Source organism: Ursus maritimus, unplaced genomic scaffold (assembly GCF_017311325.1).
Source record: "Ursus maritimus isolate PB19 unplaced genomic scaffold, ASM1731132v1 scaffold_9, whole genome shotgun sequence".
NCBI classification, from domain to species: domain Eukaryota; kingdom Metazoa; phylum Chordata; class Mammalia; order Carnivora; family Ursidae; genus Ursus; species Ursus maritimus.
Window position 1 is genome coordinate 77,431,526 of NW_024427107.1, and position 26,819 is coordinate 77,458,344.

The window sequence follows — 26,819 nt, forward strand, 5'->3', positions numbered from 1 at the left end:
TGGCAGTCCTGCTACAACAATGCGACATGTTGTGTTCATACCATTTTTGCTAACCTAAATCTATTTACAATCATTTCAGACAAGTACAGCAGATGCAAAGTTGGACATAATAAAAAGGAAGTTGTCGAAAAATCAGTGCAATTATTTTGAGTTGAAAATTTTCCTTACAAAAGAGTCCGCATGTGTGTGTAACACAGACAGCCCCATCACAGCGCACGTGCACCGTGCCTACGCCGAAAACACGTCACCGCCGCCGAGCCCGCAGGCCGGGCAACCAGAGAGAATCTTCTTGGTTACTTTGGGGAAGGGCTTAAAATATAAATAAAATATTTGCATTCTGAAAGTGAGGCGCACAAACACTGAGGAAGTTTCTGTTTATTGTACATCCCTTTCTCATGAGCGTGAGAGACGAGTCAGAGAGAGGTCACAGGGAGATTTCTATGGCTTGTCTGGGCCACTGGGATTGTCCACTGTCTGGATTATGTCAACTTCTAAAGCTCCTCCTAATGGAACTGCCTTAGGTGTAGGAAAATGCCCATGAGAAATCCTTTTCACTGTCCACCAGATCAAAGTCCCACTGAAGGGGAACATCCAGATCCTGACAGCGTCACAAAACAAGCCAAGTGCTTCCGTGACGGCGGGCAACCGAGAGCAGCCGTCCCAGCCCCCCGGGCTTCCCCCAAGACAGTCTGGTGTCCCAACGGCAGGACGCTTGGCTGGTCTACCCTTAACATATTGTATCAAATATAGAATTTGACTGAAAAACTGCCTTGTAAAAATAAAATTTAAATCACCCTGCAGATCAATGTAAAATTACATTGCTGCATATATAAGAAAAACAATTCATCCAGAAAAATTACATTTGTGGCTTTCAAAAATAAATCATCCGGCAAACTTGCAGGTAAACATTAGGCAATTTATAAAAGTTGGGGGAAATAATTTCTATCATACCCATCAGGTACCACATGCACTGGGATAGCCGCATCGGCCAAATCGAGCCAGAGCAGAAAGAAAAAAATAAATACCAACATTTGCATTTCACAACAATAAAAATAACATATAACATAACATCAGTAAAACCACCCCCCCAACCCTGCTGTAGGAACTGAACTCAAACTGTCTTTTCCAACGAGCATTCCATAACCAGGGGTAAACATCAGTAATTGCAGTGACCACGGCCAGCCTCCCAGAGCATGGACGTCACTGTTCCCGCGCGTCCCTCTCGGGCAAGCCCGCCCAGCGGCCAGGGGTTGCCTGGGGCTCTAGAGTGCAAACATTCATCCGAGGGAGTGTGAGAACACTACCGAAACACAACATCACCTTAAAAAGTAAAAGCAGACCCTACAATGTCGTATCACAAGAGTATATGTGAAGACGTCTCAAAACCCAAACCCAAACCCAAACCCAACAATCCCTTTCTAAAAGTCAGGTATGCCCAATTTTACAAAAATGCATCGGAACTAGGAAAGTCTGAGCTTGGAGAACACAGACAGGATGGAATCTCAGCGTCACCGAAGGATGCTTCCAGAACGCGTGGCCGTCCGCACCTCCCTGGGCTTCCTTCATCACTCTGCCACTAGGGCGACGGCGGGGCAGACAGAATGGACAGTGGTGAAGGGATGGGAACGGTCATTCTTCTTAAAGTGAACATCTTAAAATCTAGGAAGAGTACCAGTATAAGAATCTGATTGGGAGACCTCTTTTAAAGAGATGAGATAAATCCCAGTTTTTCTTTTAAATGAATCCAGATTTCTGCATCATAATTTTCACATTCAGTTTGCTTAAACCAAGGCACACCTTACTTAACAGTGGGGTAGGGCAAAGCCAGCGCGCAGACGCCTCTCAAGTCTGCATGGGCCCCAAGCCTTGGGCGACCCAGCGCAGGCGGAGGACAGAGCTCCCCTGGGAGCCTGGGAGCCCTCTTGGGGCCACTCGGGCCGAGGCAGCCCTTGGGGTGGGAACAAGCCCAGTCAGAGATGGCCGAGGGCCCCTTTGGGCTTCCACAGGAACGGGGCTCAGACTTAGTCTACTGCACTTTGAGGTTTTATGCTGTCTCAAAATTTATCCTAATAATGGGGGGCGGGGGCTGGTAGAAATTTGGGGAAACAATTATTTACCTGAGAAATTGTAACTACAGCCATTTGAGTTCTGAATCATCAGATGTGTACAAAGGTATGCAGCTAGCCTAGCTGGAGACGTTTGGTCTATTAATGCTTTTAGTATTAAAAGTTTTATAAAACAAGCAGAGGGCTATAAAAAGTACCCTTCTCAAAGTACTTTGGCCCACTAAAAGGAAAACCTTTCCTTCAAAAGAATAAAAAACATTTTAGGTCTAATTTTCCGCCAGCTTGCGATCTTTCCCGGGGGTTAGCTTAGCGAGCCTCCGCCTGCGCTGCCCGCTGGGCCCCCGGAGCCCGAGGGAGAGGACTCCTCGGGACGCGCTGGATCGGGGTCCGCGGACTTCGGGCAGCCCCGGAGCCCTGCTTGATAGCATCAAATACAGACACCCGGCCCCGGCCGTGGAGATCGGATCCGGGAGTCGGCATTTTCGCCAAGCACCACCGCCCGCCTGACCACCGGGACCCTGCTGCGGGGAGCGCAAACACACCTTTGAGACACATGGCTCTAGATGACCCTAAAAATGGCTGAAAACTAACCTAATCGCAGATTTCAGAAGTGTATTCGTGAAAAGATTCCCTCCTTACTTTGAACGCTCCTGGTAATTGAGGCCAAGAGTGTACTGGTATCCTTCTGAAAAGAGGAGAAATTGCCACTTGCCAATAAAATGACAGGGAATTGCAACATATCTCAGGCTTCTGTTCATTTAAAAAGACCGAAAAAAAAAAAGTAAAGGAAAAAAAAAAAAAACCCAACCAAAAAAACAAATCCCAAAACAAAAAAGATACAGCAAGAAGAGGCTAATGCCATTAGTAAGACACCCACACGCACACACCACGCCGAGTATGTATCTTCACAAATAATAGTCACCCCTTTGTCACCGCCACCAAAACCTAGGCCGAGCGCCCACTGCAGCTTCGCCCGCAGCTCCCCGCCCCTCCCGCGCCCCGAGCCGGCAGACAGGACCACAGAGGCGGGCGCCTTCTCCAGCACGAGGCGCCCCGTCGGGACCCCCGCTCCGCCGCAGTGCCGAGGTAAATGTGAGGCTGGGCTCGGGGAGGGCCGTCAGCAGGGACAGGGGAACCGACAGAGCACAAAGCAGCACTAGGGGAAGGCTCGTCTCCTTCCCAGAATCTCTACATTGAACGTGGATTTGATTTTTTTAAGAAAGTGTCTACGGGGACAAACAAACAGCCCACTCAGCACAAACAGAGTTGTCCGTTGTTACCCTTCTCACGTTGTCCATGGCATCGCACTTAGTGCAACGGTTTCTCAGTGGGCAAACCCACATCTGGGGCCCAGAACGCAAATCTCTTCTGCGGGCTTTGCAGTCAGCCACCTCCGAGCGGGGCTCGCCAGCTCTCTGCGCGCTTCAGTGCATAGATCCTACGAAACTCGTCTAACAGAACCAGACACACAGAGGTACACTCTGACCCACAGACTTGTTTCCCAGGAATGGAAGAATAAATACATTCCATTTGTGCTTAATCGGCTGAGCAACACACGGGGACAGGAGGTGGGGCGGCGGCCACCGCGCCTGCGCTCGGTCCTCCTGCAGGTACAGGCTACGCGATCTAGGCGGGGGGAGGCGGGTGGCGGTCACATTGACTCAGTTGCATACTCCTGCATGTCAGCACTGAGAACCACAGGAGGTGGTCCAGTCTCCAGGCTCCAAAACACTCTTGATATGCTAAACAGATCACAGTAAGCACCCCGTAGTCAATAAAATGAAAAACAGCATCTATCTATCACATGAATACTGCAAACCAGATATATATATTTTTCTCTTACATTAAAGACATAACAGTGAAAAAGGATTGTACTGTATTTATCACCACAGACCCGTATTCTTTAGAAACTTTGGAAAATAAATGTCACAGTCCTATAGGACAAATCTTATGATTAGACTGTCGGCATATTGTCTTTTTTCTTTTTTTAAATAAATTTTTATTAAAATGGCACTTGTCTGCCAATCTCTCTGGACCTATAAATGTTGTAAACACACACGGCCCATCTTCTGCCCCCGCTCCTTATTTCAAGCTGAGTGAAAGGCGGGCAGTGGCAGGACAAGACGCCGGTGGGCGCCTTGGCGGGCCACCTGCCCTCGGTCCCGAAGAGCTTGTGTCAGCCCTGTCAGGAGCACACTAGTATCACTCTCACATAAACTTTAGTGACCACCTCAGAATGCTCAAGGCTTTAAAACCACAGCCGTGCTCTCTGTTGCTTTCGCTCTCCGAGAACGTTCACAGCTAGTTTGAGCCCATCAATTTCATAGAGAATCATGTGTTAAAAACAAGTAAATTGAATGACCAAATAAATTAAAAATGTTTTAAAGCCCTGAGTTCATAGACTGGTTTTAGGAGATTTTTAGGAAACACGGGACTCTATTTTAATAAGCAGCTTATAGATTTTGGCAAACCATATTTCCTGCGACAATGGGGTCTCATACAGGTCTGCAGTTCAAAATCCAAGTCTGAAATCTGGGACGGAAGGCATTCTGGAAAATGGAGAATCTACTAAAATCAATGATGTCTCATGTTCGATGCTGGCTGTCACGGAAGGGCTGGGCATCTGTTGGTCTGAGTGTAGCTGGTCTCATGTGAATCCAACTCGGTACACAATCGTAAACACTAAAACATGTCAAGCAAAGTACATGGTGCGCAGCGTGTCCTGATGGACCTGGACTGCCTTGGCCAACGCTTGATGGTCTCGTCCGTTACTCTGCCCGGAGGTATGGCTTCCTTCAGCACTGCGGGGACAGAGGGACAGACAGAGAGAGAGAGTGCAGCCTTTAACGCACCCTGAGGCAGTGCACTGGTAACTAAGTTAAGACGAGGCGCCAGCCATCTGGGGAGGTGGCCACGCGGCTACCAGGAGGCGGTGAAGATGCTGCCGTCTGGGTGTCTGTGTCACGCGTGGCTCCAGCCGTCGTGGCCCCCCTGCTTCTCATTTTGAACATGCAGCTGCCAAAGCCGGTTTCAGAAGCGACCCCTGCCGTGCCCCCCGCCAGGAAAGGCACACCACTCACCTGTCATGTTCTTTGTCCACCAGGTGGTACCTGGCCCGGAAGGCCACCAGGTGGGCGTAGTATGCTGGCGCCGGGATGGACACGGAGCGCGTGCAGCGCACGTAGGTGTGACACAGCTGGTAGGTGAGGATCTGCAGCTCATCGGAAGAGAAACGATTGTCATCCCAAAGCACGTGATAGTGGGAAGGCCTGCTTGTTCCCTAAAAGCAGATCAGAGGATCAGAGGAGTGAACGTGCGAGCGAGAAGTCCAGAACTCACCTACACGAGGGCGCTGCTGCTAAGCCATGCGTCCGTCAGCCCCCTTACGAAGGACTCTGTGGGAGAACGCTTAGGGGCAAAAACCTATGGGCCTCTTCACCGACAGAGGCCAGGAGTCATGAGGTGACGGTGGGCCACATGGTGACCTTCCCTGTATGTCCTGCAAACGTGTGTGGCGGGAGACAAGGCCGAACCCCACTAGGTGGGCAGGAGTTGATTCTGAGTCAGCACCTCCGTCACCTGCCGCCCTTCCCGCGGCCTCGTCACGGCTCCCGTCTCAGCTAGCTCATGACGCTCCGTGCGCATGGGCCGCCCTGGGGCCTCACCAGCGCACCTCTGCACGCACTCCTTCCGCCTGACCTCATCTTATCCAAAATGGGAACCCTGGGGGCGCCTGGGTAGCTCAGAAGTTAAGCGTCTGCCTTCGGCTCAGGTCATGATCCCAGGGTCCTGGGATCGAGCCCCTCATCGGGCTCCCTGCTCGGCGGGAAGCCTGCTTTTCCCTCTCCCACTCCCCCTGCTTGTGTTCCCTCTCACGCTCTCTGTCAAATAAACAAATAAAATCTTAAAAAAAATAAATAAATAAAAAATAAAATGGGAACCCTGATGACAGCATGCCAGTGGGTCCTTCCTCCCAGCACCCCACACTCCCCACCCTCACCTGTTCCCTGACTACCTGCCCAACTCCCCTACCGCGCCCACCAGAGAGCTTGGCACGAGGCTCGCGCTCTGCGACTGTTTGCGGAGCATGTGGACCACGTCGCAGAGACACGGAGACTGCCCAGCGGGGACCCTCAGTCCTTACCTGGATGCCAGCGTGACTACACAGGTAGAAGTCAAACTCGGTCGGGTGGGTGATTTTCGTGTCCACAGTTGTGCCTGCTGGAATGTTTCCACTTTTCCCAACCTTCGGCAATACAGGAACCCATTAGACATGTCCAGGGACAACAATGGAAAGCAAGCAAGCACATCAGCCTCGCCCTCACTGCTTCTGATGCTGGTCCTGCCTGACCGCAGGCGGCCCCATCTCTTAGTCTTTAAGTTGGCGAACACATTTGCTCAGCATGACAGCACTAAGAACTTCACAAATACTGACCCCTAGAAGTAACTAAGTTCTGTCCTATGAGGGCTGCGGTGCTCTGTCCCCACATCTTGTAAAGGCTCAGGAGAGAAATGCAGTTGTGTTCCCTTCACTGAGCAATCTGTGTGTAATGCTCGAAGGGCTCCTTCGTTACTGTTGAGGTCACCGACATACAAATCTAAGACCATGCACGGTGGACACCTGACGGGTCATCGTCCGTGTCCACGCACACACACACCGAGCAGTCCAGGCAGAAGAGCCAGGCCACCCCGAAGGCCGTCAGGAACGCCCACACTCGCTGGCTCGATCACCAGCGCCCAAAGGGGCACGCTTTTCCCCCAGAGACCACCCGAGAAGCAGGGGTGTGGGCTGGGCTACAGATGAGCTCACGCTACCGAACTCTCCAGTGTACGTTCCAGGATCACGAAGTCGCTGAACACCCAGCTGCTGCTGCTGGGGCAGCAACGACGCTGAAGCTCTGGAACCAGACCCGTGAGCGGGAAGTTGCTGACCTCTTAGTGATGTGACTTTCGAATATACACGCGCGCAAGAGAAAGCCCGGGGTGACTCCCGAGCACCTTCAGGGATGTGTTTTACTTCTTGCCAACCTTTTTCACACCTTCTAATTTTTAAAAGTAAAATGTTTGCAAACAGTGCCCCCCCCCCGCTTCCCTTCCCTGTGGCGTCTCCGACTGAGACCCCATCATTCCCACCTGTACTTCTATTTTGTGCTGCACATGTTAAGTCTCCGTTAGCCCTGTACTGTTACTTCGCAGGTCTTCAGACTGTGCGCGTGGATCATACATTCTGCTACCTGCTGTTTGTGTTCAGTATTTACAATTTTGAGATGTAGTCATGTGACACATATGGTCTATCCTGGTCATTGCTGTGCATGACACCAGGAGAGGAATCCGTCACAACCCTTCCTCCTGTCAGTAGACAGACTAAGTGTTTGCTATCAGAAACAATGCTGCAAGAAATATTCTTCTACGTGTCTCCTTATACACACGCAGGAGGGCTTCTCCAGGGCTCACGTCCAAGCTGGCTCACCAGTCTGCACTCCCATTGAAAGTGTAGGCGAGTCTTCATAATCATGCATTTCCTCTGTACCAAGGACGCTGCAAAGTGCTTAGTGTCTTAGCTCAGCTCACCTTCCCAACATCCTTAGGAAGGTGCTACAGAGAGCCTGACACCCGTGGTCATGCAGCCCGGATGCTGAGGGGTGGCCTACAGCCAGGCTGTCTGGCTCCAGACCCGTGCTCCTGACCACGGCCCAGCACCCACATCCTTGCCAACACTTGCTGCCATCAGGATAACTTCGTGAGCTCCCCCCAACGTTTCCATTCTCTGAAAAATTTTGTAAGATTATTCTTTGATGGTTTGGTAAAACTTGCCTATAAAAATCTGGATAAACTTCACAAAATAAGCTAAGCAGTTTATTTTTTCCTACTCTCTGCCACACGTTAAGATCATCTATTCTTGAAGGTTTGGTGAAGCTTGCCTGTAAGACTCTCTGGGCCTGACGCCTTTTGGAAATGATGATTAGATTATCCTCTGGAGCTGATTTTAGTAACTTGCGTGATTCCACAAACAACTGTATCTATTTCTTCTAACTCTTCTAATGTATCTATCAGCATAAAGCTGTTACTATCCCATAATGATTTAAGTAACACATCCCCCTTCTGGGGTCATAGTCCTCTTTTTGCTCTTAATATTGTTACAAGTATGCTCTTTTTTCAGTGTTGAGTCTTGCCAGGTTTATCCAGCCTCAAAGAAGCAGGTTTTGTGTGTTAATCGGCTCTGTCTTCTTCTCCTTCATTATCTCCATTCTGAGTGGGGCTGGGGGGTAGGAACAAGCCGACTTTGAGCCCTCGTGACTCCTGGCCGGGACAGTTTATAGGCAGAGGAGGGAGGGAGCCCAAGCACACGGACTCCTCAGCCTTCCCTCCACGCCCAGGACTGGCAGCTCTTCTGTCCTTGTACCTTCAGGCTCACTGGATGGTTCTCTTTCTTATTTTCCAACCGATGTATCTAAATCTGTCCTCTTCTCTCCAAGAACTGCTTCAGCTGCACTGCATAAAGTCTGACATGAAATTCTCTTTTCATTCAGTTCTGATTACTTCGTAATTTTTATTTCCTTTGCATGTTTAATGCGTGTGCTACTTAGGAGTGAATTTAAAATTTCAGGCTTTCTTAAATGTCTTTTTAGTTCTACTGCTGATTTAAAATTTAATTGTATGATTAAAAAAAAATGTAGTTTGCCCAATACTGGGGTTTGCAAATCTCCCAAGATCTCCTTGTGACCAGGTACAAGGCAATTTTCACATGCCTTCCACGGGAACTCAACTGTCGACGGCTGGCCTCTAACCGCGAGATCTGGCCTGGTCATTTCGCCCTTCCAGTTCCCAGCCTTTACTCATTTGTACCTGCTCCGGTTTCCGACGTGGTGTGTTAAAATACACGTCTCTGATGGGGATTTGTCAGTTTCTTGCCTCACTGTATTTTTTCCCTTTACTTATTTTTAGGTCACTGCATTCGGTACATCCGAGCTCGCAGCTGTGAGACCTTCTTGCTGGATCATCCCTGTGATTGTGACGAAGTTTCTCTCACTAGCAATCTGTATCTTGTCTTTCATTTAGACCATCAGCATCTCTCCCCTGCTGTGCCTTCTCTGGCGCGTGGGTACTGAGCAATGGGAGGGCTGCTGGTTCTCAGTGTAGTGTCTCCTTCCCTTCTGGGAATGTCCCTTTTCTTAGGCGGCTACCTGATGCTGTGCAGTTTAGGACAGCAGTCTATGGGTAGGGTTATTTTTACTTCTCCTGTTGGAAACATGGAAAATACTTTTAACTGGAAGACCCCTACCTTTCCCAACTGTGGCGATTTCTCAGCAGTTTCTCTATAAACCTCGCATCCTTCTCATGCTCATTCTTCTTACTCTTGGGTGCCCGGGAGCTGCCCCCTTGGCTGGGGTCCCCGGGGCCACCTTCAGCACTCCAACCTCCCCCCGAGGGTCCCCAGCTGGCGGTATCCCACCCACTCTGCCCACTGCCATGGCTGCCACGGCCTTTTTCAGAGCCAGATCTTTGGTAATTTCTTTACTGGACAAATGATATCTCCTGCCCAGTCCTGTCCCAGGCCTGTGGGATTTCAGAGGTCCAAATGTCTCACCGGACTGAGGAGAGCCCTCCTCCAGTGCTTAAGGCTGGTTCTCCATGCAGCCCCTCTGAGGACAGGGTCTCCCCAGAAACCCAGGACAGCAGCAGTGTCGGCACGGGCCCCTCTGCACGTGGCTCTGGGTGAGGGCTGAGCAGAGCCCCGTGTCCCTCACGGCCCCGCAGCCTAGCGCCGAACTCCGGCCACTCCTTCAGTCCCAGAGCCTCACCCTCTCGTTCTTGTCGGTGCAGAAGAGCCGCGTGTGGTGCCTTTTCTGTACCACTATGAAGGTGATGCCCGGCTGGTAGTCCTTTTCTAGCTTAATACACGCCTCGCGGATGGCCAGCAACTCATGGTGGAGAACCTGAGGGTAAGAAAAGACTTGTTCAAGGAAGATTCTCTTTTTACGGCCTCTTTCTACCTTAGGATGAATCCCTTAATAACACGCGCTATTTGACAAACACTTCAGTTCAGTCTTCCGGCTTCAGCAGCTTGTGATCGGCGGTGTGACTTTGCCTTTCTGCATTTGTTTTTTCTTTCTTTCTTTCTTTTTTTTTTTTTTTTTTTTAATTTTATTTATTTGACAGAGAGAGACAGCCAGCGAGAGAGGGAACACAAGCAGGGGGAGTGGGAGAGGAAGAAGCAGGCTCCCAGGAGAGGAGCCTGACGTGGGGCTCAATCCCGCGATTCCGGGATCACGCCCTGAGCCAAAGGCAGACGCTTAACTGCTGCGCCACCCAGGCGCCCCTGCATTTGTTTTTTCATTTATATAATTGAGCAGACGAGACCCAGGTTTCATAGTAAAATGGTTTAAATTAGATAATGCATAAAATTGCTCAGCACAGTTTCTGGAATGTTCTAAGTGCTCCATAAACGGCACTCACCCTGCACAGGAGCAGTGAGGCACAGGGGGACACGTACACATGAACAAATCAATTCAACAACTGTCTTCCGTACTGGAGAGGAGGGAGAGAACCCCGAGACGGAACACTGGCTCAGGAGTTTGACCTGAGTTCAAACCCTAGCCCTACCACCATGTAGCTGTGTGGCTTTGGGAAAGCCGTGGACCCTCTCTGATGCCCAGCTTTTTTCACTTCTACAATGGGAACATCCTACTTCGCAGGCTTGCTGCGAAGACTCAGGTAACGTCCAACGCGCTTGCACGTGAGCCCCTGGGAGTCGGGGTACGAACACGGTAAGACACTGTTCTCACCATCTGTGTCAGAGAGAAACAGGCAAACAACCCACCACGCTGTAATGAGGCCATTATAGGGACCACACACCTTAGATTTTTAACCACTGTCCAAATTAAATGTCGTGTTACGATGTTTGCAAAGTGTCTGGGGTTCTGGGCTGAGAAGCGCCAGCTGTGGGGATTCTGTGGGGCGTGGGCTACGTTCCCAGAGGGATCAACCCAGATGGCACAGACCCCTCCCAGCAGGAATGGCTGTGGGAGGGGATGAGGGGCTAGGGGCACAAAAGAGGGGAACATTCTCAACTGAGGGAACCCAAGAGGTTTCGCACAAGAGGTGTCTTCCAGGTCGGCTGGCACACCCCGGACTTCGGACCTGAGAGGGGACAACACGGGAGCTACCAGCCCTGCCTCCTGCAGAAGCTCTAGCAGGCCCCAGCCAGAGTGTCGATTCTGCTCTTCCTGCCAACTGAGGGCCTCCCACCCTGGAGCAGGGAGGTCCAGGCAATCCTGCTTCTGCCCAATCAGGCGCTCTCCAGCCTACGTGTCTGGGTGGCCCGCGGCCCCCGAAACACACTAGCGCAGCCCTCGGGACACCTTCCGTCCTGGCGGGTCTCCCACGGGATCAGACATGCGCCCCTGTATCCTCTGCCTTCCCTGCTAATCTCCAGTGAAGCGTGTGCTGGGCCGCAGTGGGCGGAAGTGTAATCAGCTTGGACCGATGTGGAGGAGACAGACTCAGGGCATTGAGCTCCCGAACGCTGGGCGAGGACAGGTTCAGTGCCAACCACGGGTCACCGTGACAGGGAGGTAACGCAGGTGCTTGGAAGCAGAGCATGGCAACAAGCTCCCCACACCCGCTGCCTCGCCTCTTCACTGCCCTGCGTCTGATGGCACCCCTGCCTTCTGGACAGCCACCCGTGCCCGTGATCCACACATCAACCCCAGATTGCATCCGGATGGTGGCCGGTCCTGTGAACCCTCCTTCCAAGGGGGCCCCGCCCAGCTGTCCCCCCGGCCCCCTGCCAGAATCGTCACCATGCCTCTGTGGCCTCCACCCTGCAGCCTGTCTTTCCCACCACACACAGAGGTGACCCCCAGACACAAAAGTGTCCCCACCCACAGCCTCCCCACCACCACGCCTCTGGAAGGGCACCCGGCTGCAGGCTGCACGGCCTCTCCCCCGGCCTGCCTCCCACGCACGGCCACAGGACTGCGGGGCAGAATGGAAACCACATCACTGTGTCCATCGGGGAGCCCAGGAGGCTACCGTGCAGGACGAACGGGTGACCCTCGGGCATTCTGAGAGCCCAGACCGAGCAAACCGCGAGGCGCCCACCTGCTGAAACTGGCCCTCGGAGACGCCGTCGCGGTAGAAGATGATGCGTGTGGGCTTGAAGCGCGTGGACTTGTAGAACTGGATGAGGAGCTCGCGGACCATGGTGGCCAGGTCCTGGATGATCTCCTGCCGGTGCTGCTGAACCCGCACGGTGGCGCAGTAGCGGTTGGGGTGGGCGTCCATGCTGCCCACGACCTGCAGGGACGAGCGAGGAGCCCCTGCTCTGGCTGTGCGCCGCGGAAGGGCCTGGGGGCGGACCCATGCGTCGCCACCCCCAGCTTCACGGCACGGCGACGTGGCAGCAGGCTGTCGGAGGCGAACCTTTTTTTGGTATGCGGGCAAGACTGTTCATAAACACAGGACCGAGAATGCAAGTTTGCCGAGCGTGTCTAATAAAAGTAGGCAATTATTCCGAACCTTTACTCTGCCTGTCACCTGATGTGGCCGAGTTCAATCAGCCCCAAGAAAGCAATTTGAGGATTCCCTAATTTTTCCAAAGCACAGTGCTCACCCAGAGAAGCTGTTTGCCCATCAGTGCACATTCGTGACCCCCAGAAACGGCTGACCATCCCAAAGGCAGGCTGGCACGTATGTAGTTGCCTGAAAGGGCCAAGCCAAAGGAGCCCAGCGTGCAAGATGGCGAGAGCACAAGAGACACCATCACGTCCCGTGCTCTGCTGTGCTCTTCTTAGCTCATCAACAAGGAAAGGCTGAAAAATACTGAACAAGGTAAAAACCGCACTCCACGTAGGAAGTGGAGATATCTGGATTGCTGAGTCGAGGGGGAGGAATCACATTACGGAATGCTAACTCGACAGAGGAACACGGCCCCTGAATAACACGACACGCCCTATGTGCTGGGGGCCCACAACGGACCCTGGGGAAGCCTGCACCTCCTGGGGGGCCCAGCCTCCCTGGCTGGGGATCAGCCACACCTCAGGATCCAATGTGGCTCAGAGAGAAGCCCTGGGCGGCCAGATGGTGGCTGGCCCTGTCCACGCACGTGGCTGGCGCCACACATCTGTGACTGCTCTAAAGAGAGCTGCTGTGATGGAAGGAATGAGAGCGCCAAGCCCCTACCTGCAGGGGCTTGCCGGCTGTGGCACCCGACCCCCCGCACGGCGCAGACCCCAACTGTGAGCCTTGGGCAGTCTTCAGCTGTTTCCTGCTGTTTCTCTTCAGCAATACATTTTGGCCTTTCTGGACTTCATATGTCAACTGAGGAAACTAACAGTTACCCCATGAGATTATGACTCAGTGCAGTTACACACCAGCTCAGAGCTGGGCAGGTCGTAGGTGCTCAGAAAATGCCAATATTCTCTGATGAGTCTGGAGGGTATGACAAGCTGCCCTAAGTGGTGTCAGGCACGTGACAATGCACAGCAGCCCAGAAGTCCCTCTGGGAGTCCCCACTGGGGATGCTGGGGACACGAACCTTGAGCCCGATGCTTCCTTCCCTCCACTCGGCTGCCGGGGTGCATACCCCTGGGGTATCCTGTCGGAGACCGCTCCGAGGGAGCACCCCTTGCCCTGCACTCAACATTTAAAGTCCACACTATTCTGAGTACATGTCTCTGGGCTTCTTGAACAAAAGGCAGTTACACTGCCCCACCCAAGCACCCGGGGACCCAGCTCAGCCTCCGAGGGCAGGAGACAGCCAGCGAGTGCGGGCAAAGCGCAGGTGTGCAGGGCCTGGGAGGCAAAGCCCGCGGAAGCCCAGACGGAACTCACGGGCAGAACGAGGGCAAGGCCTCCACTGAACTCTGGACTATGTAACTACTTTACATTTAGTGTTTTATAATAAAAGATAAAAAATGTCTAAGAGGAGTGCAGCAGAAAGAAGGTGGGCACACGAATCCCGTGCAGTGTCTGCCCCAGTGGGCAGAGGGGCCCCAGGCTCCCAGGGGCTGCAGACGGGGCCCCGCAGGACAGGAGCCACCCCACGGCAGGCCTCCCCTGCTGCCAGAGCTGGTCCTGTGGGGCTGGGCCTCCGGGTAGCGCAACCTCATCGCTTCTCAGACACATCTAGCCGCGTGCAGAGTCCCCTCCAAATACCCATTTTCCATGAGACTCTGTTTCACCAATTGCTCTGTAAACCTCAACCGCTGTCAGGACGATGCTCTGGCCACACGCTGCCCTGGGGCTGTGCGCCCTCCCACAGGCAGCCTGGTGAGGAGTGGGTCCACAAACGGTCAGACGTCACCCGCAGAGGCCCAGTGGGAAGCTCAGATACTCACGGCTGCGATGGAAGGCTTCTTCCCGTCCCCAGCGGGTGGGTGAGTGACGTCGGCCCCCAGGAAGATGACGGGCTGCTGGAACACGGGCGGCCTGCAGAAGGAAGCCCGAATGCCTGAGGCTTGCGCCCCCCCTCCCCCCCCAAGAGCATCACTTGTGTGGCAAACACACTGTATTTGTGTTTTTAAAAAAAACCTTGTATCTTTTAATGGTCCATACAGAAAGCCTGGCTGATAAAGCCACACGAGGTCTGAGATCTGTTTCCAAGTGCAGGGGACAAGCAGTAGGAGGCGTGGAGACGACCAAGACGGGTCAGGTACAGACAGCATGGAGGCTGGGGTCAGGGAGGATTACACTTTTGTGTGCGCCTGGAAGCTTCCACAGTCATCAGACATATTGAAATTATATATATTAAGGTTATGTATTTATAAGACAATGATTATACATGCAAGACTCCGTGCATGGGACAATCCCACATTTGGTCCCACTCGGACCTGCAGCCACACTTCCCCGGCACCTCCCCGCGTGTTCAGCAGCACCCCTGCTCTCTGCCCACGAGGTGCCAGGGCACTCCCCCAAGGGGGAAGCACAACACGGGCTTCCTCTCCTCATCTTTTAAATGCTGTGTTCCAGCACTTTCTGGAAGAGGCCGTGTGCGCAGCGGCTGGGAGCGTGGGGTCACTTGCTAGCTCTGTGTTCTGCAGCTTACCCTCTCTGTGGCTCACTTTTCTCTTCTGGAAAATGGAGACAATGTGAACATTTACGCGGGCACACGCAAGCCGAGCGCTCTCACAGGGCCCGGCCCACCGCACTCACTAGGAGCTATTCGTGTCCTTCCTGCTCAGCGGTGAGCGGCGCCACGCACTTGCCAGCCCAGCCAGCAGCTGAACTCACCGGGGAATGATGCCCGCTGGCCAGAGCCCCTCCACCCGGAGCCCACAGGTAGGCGGAAGGGCTTTGAGCGTGTATGCCACGTGTCAGGGTCCACAAAATGTGGACCAGCTTCCCCTTTCAAGCCCCAGCGTGCTTCCAACCACACCCAGAGGGGCTCTTCTCCCGGGGATCCTAGGACACGGAAGCAGGGCAGGCTCACAGGCACTCCATGCGTGGGGGACAATGCTGCCCATGGCCACGCTGACTGACCTGCCTCTGGGCCCTGTCATGGACTGTGGTCCTTCTCTGTAGGCCTCCAGGGCCCAGCCCCATCCTTGCTCCCCCAGCACCACGCAGCCTACTCAATGTTGCATCCCGCCTCCCAACCCTCTTACTCCTGGGAGCATCTGCTCCCGCAGCTGTGACTCACACCTTCAGCGAGGAAAACCACACCTGCCTGGGGACTCCACTTCCGCCACGCTCCCTGCTCCCCCGGTTCCCTTGCTTCGCCCTGTGGCTAAGCTCCTAATTAGCTGAACCCATTCACCAGCTCCCCAGCAGCCTTGGGCCCCTCCCACCAGGCTTCCTACTGCCACGGCAACAAGACTCCCTTCAGAAGGTCGCCCACGCCCACATGGCAGAGCCTCAGACCTCGCCACTAGGCCTGTCAGCACCCTGTGACACAGGACGCAGTGCCCTTGGGGTCCAGGACCCGTCTCGTTCTCCGCTCTCCACCCTGCTCTTCTGGGGCTCCACTGAGGGCTCCCCCTCTCCACAACCTTTTAACCCTGCGCTCCCCAGGGCAGCGGGCTTGGCATCCATACTGTCTACACCTGCCCAGGGGGATTTGGGATTCCAAGAGCCTTGTGGCTTTCAATACCACCTCTCTGCTAGGAACCCCTACACACACATCCCCGATACCAGATCCCTGCTTCCGCTCGCCCCCCCCCACCCCGTGAAGTCCTCCGGCAGGACCCTGCAGGCACCGCCGCTAGCATTGCTGAGGGCTGCAGAGGCTCTGCGGAGCGAGAGCTGAGGACACTTTCCTCTTTCCCTCACAGCCCAAACCCAACCTGTCAGCGGGCCCAGCAGCACCATATTCCAAACATACCATCCCCGGGCACCCACCCCACCTCCACTGCCAGCACCCCTCCCGAGACAACGCAGGGGCCTCCTGGTCCCAGTTCACCTGGGTCTGGAGCAGCCTCTTAGAACAGGAACCTCCAGGGGCTGCGTCCTGCCCGGAGGGAGCCCCAGGCCCCTGCCAGCAGCCCTCCGCCCCTGGGTCCTTTGCTAGAACAACCCCCAGCCGTCCTGGCAGCCTCCCACCCAGGGCCCTTGCTTGCACCATGCCCTGGGTCTGGAACACCCTTCTCACAGGCACCCCACAAGCCTGCGCCCTGGGCCCCTGCCATCTGCTCAGTGCCACCTTCTCCACGAGACCGCTGCCATAGAAACCCCAGCTCCTCACCTTCCGAGCTCCTGTCCCTCCCATGGTGTCCCTGCTGCTCACCGGTCGAGCCCCATGCGTGTGGGTCTGCCTACTAAAGGGCTGGGGCTCTGGGTGCTGTGCCCACGTCCTGGCCCACGGCAGGCACCACTCAACACAGAAGCTGCCGGCTGAGCGGCACTCGGAGCTCCCCACCCGCTCTTGATAGCTCCTCATTTCATCCCAGGACCTGAGTCGACCGCACCTCGCAGAGCCCGGCTTCAGGTTCAAGCCTGTCAGGCTCTGGATTCAGGTTCTTTCCACTCTACCACACCGCGGGACGCAGTGTTCTGGAGGCGTGGTCCCCGACACGCAGCATCGCCTGTGGACGTGCTAGGAATGTCCACACTTGGGTCCCGACCCAGAGGTGCTGATCGGAACCTCTGTATTTTAACAAGGCCCAAAGGCGATTCAGATGTTCACCCAGCTGTGTCCACACAGGGAGCTCGGGGGCAGTCCGTCACTGCAGGGCGAGTGTGGCAAGTATTCCGTGTTTACCCATGTTTGCCATCCACACGTGAACCCAAAGGCCCAGGTGCTTCACTAAGGACGCCCCCAATGATATCTGTCAGCACGGACGGAGTCCTCTCTCCCTGCCGCAGCAGACACTGGCCAACCCTCAGGAGGGACAAAAGCTAACCGTGGCCCTCTGGGGCACCTCCCCACCCCTCCCATGCCAGCCCCAGACTGTGATCGTGGCCCGGGATCCACCAACAGCGTGCTCTTCCATGGAGCTTTTCGGTCCCCAGGGCTCCGTCCCCAGCACTGACAGCATCGGTTGGCAGCCGCCAGCCACCCGCACAGCAGCGACAGGTGTCACTCCACCGAGGCTCACGTCCTAGCCATTCCAGGGAAGCTCTGGCTTGGACCCCTCACTCCCTTCACGGCGAGGCTGCCACATCTCACGTGCCGGGACCCCTGGGCCCTCCGCTGGCTCACCTCACTCGGGGAACCTGGCCATGGCTCTCCGGGACCTCCAGATGCCCCTCGTCCCCCGGACTCTGAGCAGCGCTTCCCATGTCTGCGTCCAGCACCGTGCTTGGCACCGGGGGTCCGATGCAGCCCACCTGTGCACTGCCCCCATCCCGCCGGGCACCATGCCGTCATCCGGTGCGCACGCGGCAGAAGGGCCGGCCTCACCTCCCCTGGGGCAGCAGGATGTTGTTCACGCCTCCCAGCTTGACGTTGATCTTCAGGCAGAGGTTGGACAGGGTCTGTGGTGTGGTCCTCTGCACGTTCTTCATCTGCACACACTGTGTGGCCATCCCCAGCACCGTGTCCCCCACGCGCTTGACCTCGGCTGCGGAGCACGGAAGACGCACACGTTGGCAGCTCTCCCCAGCACCTCTTCCCCTGCTCGCCCTAGTGGCCCCCCACCCCGGAACTACAGAGGCCCGCCCGGAGGCACGACCGCGGCAACTGGGTCAGGCTTCTCTGCCCGGGCCCTGGGCGGCCACGCCTGTGGAGGAGGCCGACCGGCAGGCAGACAAAAGACCGTTTCGGGGACATCCTGCAGGGGGTATGGGCAGAGCCAGGCTGGCATGGGGGGATCGGCACTCCTGACTCGGAAGGCCGCGTTCTACCACGGTGCTCGGGGTTACGAGCAAGAGCCTGAGTCATTAAACATAAAGACATGGCATCCTCGAAATCCACAGCACATGTAACCCCGACATCAAAGAGCTATGTAGGCCCACGCCCCTCAGTTTCTGGATTCTTTCATGAAGCAACTGTCAGTTGCTCCCTGCAAAGTCCTGTGGAAACAGGTGACTTCTGGATGGAAACACTGATGGTGTTCTCTTCGCTCTTTGGATACGTAGCTTGGAGGGGAGAAGCATGGCTTTTTTGCACCAGATTCTGTCCCTGTCTAGTTGCGGATCTGGTTGGTGACACCACCCGAGCCTCACGGCACCCGCAGAGCTTCCGACGGCTCTCCAACAGTTACCTGTTGGCACCCCCCACCACCCTGGGGCCTCCTGGATGGGGGGCCGGGACTTTGAACTCTCCAGGCCTGGGACAGCACCACAGGCACTTGCTAAGTTTTAGATGGATGGATGCATAACTGCCCCTCTGGCAGGAAGACTCTGGTGAACTTCCAGACAGCTCCGAGGCAGGCACAGAGATGGCACATGGGGGGCAGATGGCGGCCCCCCGCGATCACCGTGTGGGCACTGAGGGGGCGTCACAAAATAACAAGGCAGGTGCCGCCCTCCAGGAAGCGCGGTCTCAGCGCTGATGTGGGCGACCTCAGCATCTGCCTGGCTGCCATCTTTCTTAGCGTATCACTGGGCCAGGCAGAAGCACTCCTCGGCGTGGCAAAAACACCAAGGACTCAGGCTGCACCGAACCCCCCCCAGGATGGCGAGAGCAAAGGCCTACCATACACGGGAGTCTTGCCAGGCAGGATGACTACCACCAGCTGAAGGCCAGCATACGTATTCTTCAGATGCCTGAACATGGGCTCCACGCTATCCGCCCCCTGGGCATATTTACAGAAGCAAGGCTGGCCCTGGATCNGCATTCCAGCGTCCCGCGAGATCTTTCTGAGCTGCTCCGTGAAGGATCTGAAGGAGAAGGCTCATGAGACTCGAACGTGCGGTGAGTACCAAAGACTCCACACCAACCAGAGGCCCCAAGTGAAGGGCACAGCGCGAACAGCCCAACCCCAAACCACTGACGTCCGAATCTAAGTTTAAAACCTGGACAAAACCATGGCAACATGTTAACGCAAGGAGAAGGTAACGCTAGCATATGCCCGGTTCCAGCAAAGCCACTCCCAGGGCGCAAGGACAAGTGCTGTCCTTTTAGAGCAATGTTCCAAGCAGGTGCTGTCCCCTCAGCAGGCCTGGCCAGCGTCCAGGTTCTGGGACAGAACGCAGGACTCCGTGAACTCCCCACGCTGTCAGAGGGAGGAAAAACGTGAACGGACCGTCCCCTTGGATTTGCCCCCATAATTCTCGGGTGTACAACTAAGACTTGGACGACACAGTCATGGGAGAGAACAGAACCAACCACAGCGAGAGTCACACCAGCAGCTGCCACCAACGGGCCTGGTGAAGCCACGGTGGGGGAGGGGCAAAGACTGATCAACAGCTTCTATTTTAAACTTAGGAATAAAAATAACACCTCCTTCTACAGTAAGGGAAGGACACTGGATCCAGGGGAGCCAGCGTTCGGCCTCCTATGCTTTAGTGCAGTTAAAGACACGCGTGTGCACGTGGCCACACTTACACCTACAGGTGAATTCACCTCGGGCATCTAGCTCCAGGCAAAACGAAACGAAGGAGCCACGGCCAGAACACAGGGGAGAGAGGTGCCCGGGGCCCAGACACAACCGACTTGACTTCCTAAGCTGCTCGGTGCCTCCCACTCGTTCTGCTGACCGCGTGCGGGACAAGCAGCCCCGACAGAGCCTCTCGCCCCGAGGCCCGCGCTCGGAGCGTTCCGAGCCAGGCTCCACTCGAGGGTTAAGCAGCTGCGCTCCGCGGGCTCCCAGCAGGACAGGCGGGAGCCAGAGCTTTCTGTGCACCGTGAGGTTTGCTCAGCACGGAAGTGTGAGCGGTGATGCTGCGCGTTTATGGTGCTACCTTCCAAGGGTCTGACGCCTGGACCAGGCCGGGACGATCTAGAAATATGAAGCTGAAGTGGTTTTTTTAAAGTAATTGGAGTTCACTGAATATAATTTTCCCTTTTGCACCTAATTTTCAAACTTATTTTTCATTCACTGTTTTGTTTCTTATATAATGTGCATTACTTCTCCACACTCCCTCCACCAATGAGTCTGAGAAGTGACAGGAGCCTTGACGTGGCCCACATGACGTGGGGAAGCGTTCTCTGCCAGGGAACCCGCATCAGTGGACCCGCGCTCAACACCGCCCCCCGCCCCAGGCCAGGTGTGCCTGGCCCTCAAGCAACCTTACTTAAGGTGGACTTCCGTGCACTGGCGCTGGGGGGCGAAGCACGCGATGGCCCACACCTTGATTTCAATGCCTGTGTGAAACTGCTTATTCCTCATGTCCCACACGCCCTGGACAGGGGTGGCGATTGCTTTATTCTGCAAATGGCAAGAAGTTTAGAGTGAGGAAAAACGGGAAACACATCCCTCTGCCCTTGGATTGTGTTACTTCCCTATTGTTGCTGGTCCCCCAAAGCTGAGAACTGGGCCTTCGTGTAGTCTCCCATCCCTGACTCGCCCAGCAGTGCAAGTGGGGCAGAGACGTCTGCAGAATGGATGGACGGACAGATGAAGAGCTGGACGGGAGATGTGGGATGGATGGAAGGATGGATGGGTGAACAGAGGAGGAAGGAAGGATGGATGGATGGAGGGGTGGACAGAGCAATGGAAGGATAGATGGAGGGGCGGATGAGTGGACAGATGGAAGATGGATGGACCGGTGAAGGGAGGGGTGGCTGCAGGCCAGGGAGAGCAGAGAGGCCCCAAATTCCACCCAACCTCATAGGCAGCCCTGAGGAATGGAAGTGCCTCGTGATGCTACAGGCGGCTTCTTGGTTCACAACATGCTCTCACTTACTCTACCTCCTGTTATCACACAGGCAGCCAAGGAGGGGAACAGAAGTCAAGGCACTTCCACCCAGTCCTGGCCGGGGAGCAGACGGGCCAGCGAGGACCCTTCCGCTCCACACACCACTGCCTGCTGTTGTTTAAGGAACAGAAGCTACTCCCACTTGTAGAGACAGAGCAAGGGCCACAGCTACTGGAGCGTGTCCTCTCTCAACCAGAAAGGACCAGGCCTCGGCACTGCCACCAGAGGAACCCCTGAATTCCCTTCAAGTGACTCCAGAGGACAAGGATAAGCGGGGAGGGCCGTGGGGAGGAGGGCAGGGCCGCACCCGAGTTCCGGTCACTCCACTGCAGAAGTGTTTCTACTGGAAAACACATTTTATTTACAAACTATTGTAAAAACCAAACATTATAGAAATAAACCCTTTTCTTTCCTACATTTTTATAACTATTTCCCTGCTGCCACTAGAGACAGGCTTCTGTAAGAGACAGCCCACCACCAGTCTGGTACTCCAGACTCAGTACAGACACACAGACACATAGACACACAGACACACACACACACACGGTTTTTGCAGACATGGGCTCTTATGACACACGTGATTCTCAACCCTGGCACTACTGACGTTTGGATTGTCCTAGGTACTATAGGATGCCAGCAGCTCCTGTCACCAGAGGCCAGCCTCCAGACATCAGTAAACATCCTCTGGAGGGCATGTAATGTTCTGCTCCAACAATGGACAATAAGTAGGGCAGATGAAAAAAAGTGTGTGTTCTCATTAAAATGTTTCAGAGATCTGGAAAAATGTGTTCCTTTAGAAGCATTATAAACCTTTAATCCCTACAATTCTAATATTTTTACAAGATTAGGTTACAAGCGCTATTTTGTTTTCCAGACTACTCCTGTATTTACTAGGAGGCAGAAAGTCAAAACATACATAAGCAGGGGCATTGAAAAAACCTCCACATTTGCAATCTTGGTTTGACCACCTAAGGGCCACGTAAACTTCTATTTCTAGCCATCTCTCCACTTACTTACGAAAGGGAATCGTACACTCTTCTGCCCAGGGCTTTAAGAAGGGTTCAAACAGGTGCTATGTTTGCACAGCGTTTGAACACGGCAGGTGCCCAAGTGTGCTGAGAGCCAGGAGGCCTTGCTCGGAAGGCCTCCTTCAGAGGACGGGGACCCCCACGCAGAATACCATGCAGTGAGAGTCAGAAAGAACAAGCCACACGCCACACACATACGGAACCATCTCCAAGACCTCTGTGGGCTCTAACAAAGTTTCAAGGGAAAAGAAGCATATTTAATGTTACTATTTGCACTGAAAGCGATGAAAACACATGCGAGTAATTGCTGGGCAGCATTACAAAGAATTAAGAGAACACCAATCACTTCCTGGGAGAGCGAATGAGGCCTGGGGAGAGAGTCTTCTTCCTGTAATGCTCTGTTTTGCTGTGTTGTGTTTTGTAAGTGGGCTCCACGCTCAACGTGGGGCTCAAACCCACGACCCTGGGATCAAGAGTCGCACGCTCTTCCCACTGAGCCGGCCAGGTGCCCCCCCCCCCATAATTCTTTGTACGTTTTGAACTTCCAAACATTTTAAAAAGCAGAACTTACGTTTTACAATAAGAAAGGAAACAACCCTACAAAAACCCTTGCTACAGGTCCCGAGGACGAGGGTAAAAGGTAGAGCCACTCGAATGCTTCCATCGGAGCTCGCGGGCGAGTGAGGCTAAGGCCCCCAGGCCCCGCCACCCGCCCGGGAGAGCTGTGCTCCACATCTGGGGGCCCGGCGCCCGAGGAAGTGCACGAAGACCCTTCTCGTGAGCTCTGTAGGGCTCAACGGACAGGACAGCTTTATGATGTGCTAATGAAACCAGGAACCAGGCATTGCACGGGCAAAAACCACCAACCACCTGAGTGACGAACAGCTCTGTCCGTCACCAAACAGCTCCAACACCAAAGTTAAAAAAAAAAAACAGAAAAGAAGTATAAGCTTCTAGAAAACAATTCATCAGTGGTAGAGTGCCGAAAGAACAATGCTTTCCAGATTTTGATAGGATAATAAAAATCACCTTTTGAAAAGATAAAGGGTAATCCTGAAAATCCTCAGCAACTCAGTTCCTTACTCAGGCCCATCCGTGTGCCGGCTTGGATGCGAGTGGCAAGAATCCCTTACCTCTGCCGCGGTCTACACCTCGGGCAATGTTTCCGATCGAAGGGGGTCAAAAGCTGTTGCTCCACCATCGCCTGGCAGACACACCCCGCAGACACCCAAGCACATCCCCCCAGCCCTGCCCTCCACGTACCCTGCCCCCGTAGAGGATGGAGGGCGGCTGGAGGACCCTCCCGGTCACGTCTGTCATCTCGTCCTTGACCATGATTCCAAATTCACGAACATATGGATCTGTATTAAAACTTGCACTTCGCATCTGAAAAAGGAAAAAAGAAATAAGCCGTGTCTGTCCCAAACATCAGGGGCTCCCTTGCCCGGTGCCACGTAGTGCATTCCCCACAGTGTCCCCACCCCCGGGCTGGCCCCAGGAACGTCACGCTCACCAGCTTGCTAATCTCCTCTTGCCGATCTGGCGCTGACCTGGCCGTCGCTCTGATCATGGTTGAGGTCTGATTGTCGGTGAGCTTTTTGATACATCTCTGTCCTGCCACTATGTTACAGACCTACAAAGGAGAGACAGACAGGGTGTCAGCCCGGTGCTGGGGGATGGGCAGGGGTCTGAGGCTGAGCGTGGGGCCCTGGCTCAGCCTGTGACACATCGATCTCTTATCCACACATAGCGAGGCACCACGCAGACGCTGTGGTGGCCGCCCCTGAAATCCACCAGGAACGGGCTGCCCAGGGCCCCCAGTTGGCTCCAGAGATCTTCCCAGGTGAGCCTGGCTTGGTACCAACATGCGTTGGGAACCTCACAACATGGGACCGTGAAGCTGCATGCTGATGGGGAGCAGGCCAGCCTTCTGGACCAGGGCACAGGAAAACCAGCTGGAGGTTTGGGTAACTGGACAAGTACAGAGAATTTAAAGCACTAACAGAAAACAGTTATAACTTGGGCCTCGATTTTAGCAGTTCATCTTTCCCTGGGCCGGGATTTTTCCAACAAGCAGTGAAGAAATGGTAGCTTTTCTGAGCATCTTCCACCCTGTGCAAGGGGCCTGCTGGGCACGGTGGGCACGTCCTCCATTGGCCCACGAATCCCTCGGGAGTCACCACACCGTTTCATTCGTGGGGAGGCAGGCATCAGAGGGGCGTCACTGGGGGGCTCTCCCTCCAGCCCCAGAGCAGCGCAGACAGGAAAGACTTGCCTCGAGGGGAAGGTAGGTGTGTTTCTGCTCCTGTCCAACTTGTAAACATGGGAGGTGGGGGTAGCGCAGAACCAGCTTGTGCCTGTCCTTGAAGTACTGGGCCACTGTGCACTCCACCGTCTGTCCGCTCTCCTGCTGGAGCGGGAATCTAGGGAAGCGAAGGAGGGGCTCAGGCAGCAGACCCCGTGTGCACCAGCTCCCCGGGTCTGCCTGCTGAGGGCTGAAGAGGGTGGACAGGGCTGGGGGGGGGGGGCAAATGTCCAAAGCACCTGCAAGGGGTCAAAAGCAATCACACCCTTCGGATGTGCAGTTTGTAAACTTCCACATTCTCTCCAGAGTTGGGAAATAGAAAATACTGACATGCATGTAACACGCAATCATCACGGATCACAGAGGTCTACAGTTCCTGTACGGCACTGAGCACAAGTGAGGGCCACCCGGAAAGGCCTGAGCACGTTCCAGCCAACTCGGACCCGAGCACACGGCACGAGATGGACGTCCCAACACTAGCCATGCCTGGGAGGTGGGGGCACCTGCTCCCTCCCAGCACTTGCTCAGCACTGAGGATTGGAAAACAAACAAAAGCAACCCTCTCTCGCCTGTAAAATTCAAGAAGGAAGACTAACAAGGAGCCACCAACCCCTCCCCACCCGTATAGCACAATTTCACGATTTTACTTCACAAGGGCCCGGGTGGCTCTCCTGAATCAAAGGTATAGCTCCAGAATTTTGAACGAGAATGAAATAATCCTCTCCAGAAGGGTCACTGCTCTGGAGTCTGGACGCCAGTGTGCCCATGCAGGGGCTGCTCGCAGGGGCGGGCTGGGCCACTTACGTTTGGTGGCTGGCGGGCCGCCGGGTCACGTTGCAGACGCGGTACTTCCTCTTCATCTGCCCGCAGTGCGTTATCTCCACCTTTAGACCTGGCGACACAGAGAAGCCCAGCCTCAGGGTCCAGGTGCGCCTCGGCCGAGGGGAGGCCCCACCTCCCGAGCGCCAGCTGTCGCGGGAGCCGCCCTCAGACCCCGGGGCAGGGCGCTCTGGTGCAGCTGCAGGGCTGCCCAAGCCCTGGGGGGGGAATTCTGCGCGGGGCCCACCCCACCCGCACAGACGCCTTCTGCCCCAGAAATGCCACGGCCAGAGGCTGGAGACTGTTCTTAAAGATAAAAGAGATGATGTCGGCTCAGCAAAGACTCTGTGCTTCCTCCAGGATTATTTTTAGCAACGGGGACTTCTGATGGCCTTTAGGAAGCCCTCAGAGGACAGGTGTGGGGGGGTGAGGGCGACAGGTGCCGCCGACTCTCCGCGGCTGGGCGGCGGGGCCCGAGTCAGGCCACAGCACTCAGGCTGTGTTTCCTTGAGTGGAAACCAGGCTCGCTGGGTACAGATGCCGCCAGGGCTGTGAGGGCCACATGACAAGGCGTGAAAGCGTGCTCCCCATTCCGGAATAGCACAAGGTACTGGTTATAACAACAGTGCTGCTCTGTGGTCCTGGAGTCCAGTGACTTGGATGCCACTGGTCACTGACCCACTCCTCACCCTACACGGAAAGCTATTTGTTTAGAAAGTTACTATTCTCGTGCTGAGAAATGGGCTTCGTTCATGTCTGTGCTGATTGATCTGACGGCTAGCCATCTCGCCGCCTCCGTCCCCCAGGAGCTCAGGAAGTGCAGCGAGGGGGAAAGGCAGGGCCTCGGCCCGATGTGCAAGGCAGTGACCCACCTTTGATTTCTTTGGTAAACTTTACCCTTTGGGAATCTGTCAGAGGTTTCTGTTGTTCTTCAATACTTTTAAAATCCAAAACTTCACAAACAAACTCGATTACTGGCTGTGCCTTATAAAATGCAGTTGCTGAGACTATAGGTGGGAAAAAAAGAAAAGTAAAAGTGGATGTGAGGTGTGCCCAACAGTGCCCCTTCCAGGCCGGCCCCCTGGCCTCTGTTTCCCTCCATCTCCGGGGTCCACCTCTGGGCCTTACAGGTGGCACAGAGCCAGAGGGGGCTGCCCGGTACTCCGTCTGCTCAGGGCCCAAAGACAAAGTCACCCTCTGGGAATAAAATTAGGTTTAAAATGAAACCCCACCAGATCACAACAGCCATAACCTTGGATTTTCTGACTGCCTCCTGGTGCAGATCTCTCTGAAGTTTACTGTTCCTTGCGTGATCCAACCCTGAGTCTCCCAAGAGGGCAGGGCACCCTGAACCCAGAG

At 54.7% G+C, this 26,819-nt stretch overlaps 1 protein-coding gene across 4 annotated transcripts in view; it reads right to left on the reverse strand.

The window, feature by feature from the left end:
* Positions 1 to 3,875: 3,875 nt before the first annotated feature.
* Positions 3,876 to 26,819, reverse strand: part of AGO2 (argonaute RISC catalytic component 2) — a 102,633-nt gene continuing 79,689 nt past the window's right edge. For 2 of the 4 annotated variants that reach the window (XM_040626155.1, XM_040626152.1), the window contains 14 exons: positions 26,333 to 26,467; positions 25,446 to 25,533; positions 24,612 to 24,759; positions 23,850 to 23,969; positions 23,600 to 23,722; positions 20,685 to 20,818; positions 19,144 to 19,328; positions 17,908 to 18,067; positions 14,408 to 14,498; positions 12,171 to 12,365; positions 9,869 to 10,003; positions 6,211 to 6,312; positions 5,147 to 5,346; positions 3,876 to 4,867 (listed from right to left, as the gene is read on the reverse strand). In XM_040626155.1, coding sequence (XP_040482089.1) covers positions 4,759 to 4,867; positions 5,147 to 5,346; positions 6,211 to 6,312; positions 9,869 to 10,003; positions 12,171 to 12,365; positions 14,408 to 14,498; positions 17,908 to 18,067; positions 19,144 to 19,328; positions 20,685 to 20,818; positions 23,600 to 23,722; positions 23,850 to 23,969; positions 24,612 to 24,759; positions 25,446 to 25,533; positions 26,333 to 26,467 — 1,925 coding nt within the window. In that variant the 3' untranslated portion in view covers positions 3,876 to 4,758. The remainder of the gene's footprint in view (positions 4,868 to 5,146; positions 5,347 to 6,210; positions 6,313 to 9,868; positions 10,004 to 12,170; positions 12,366 to 14,407; positions 14,499 to 17,907; positions 18,068 to 19,143; positions 19,329 to 20,684; positions 20,819 to 23,599; positions 23,723 to 23,849; positions 23,970 to 24,611; positions 24,760 to 25,445; positions 25,534 to 26,332; positions 26,468 to 26,819) is intronic. The other 2 variants (XM_040626153.1, XM_040626154.1) reach the window with 2 other exon arrangements.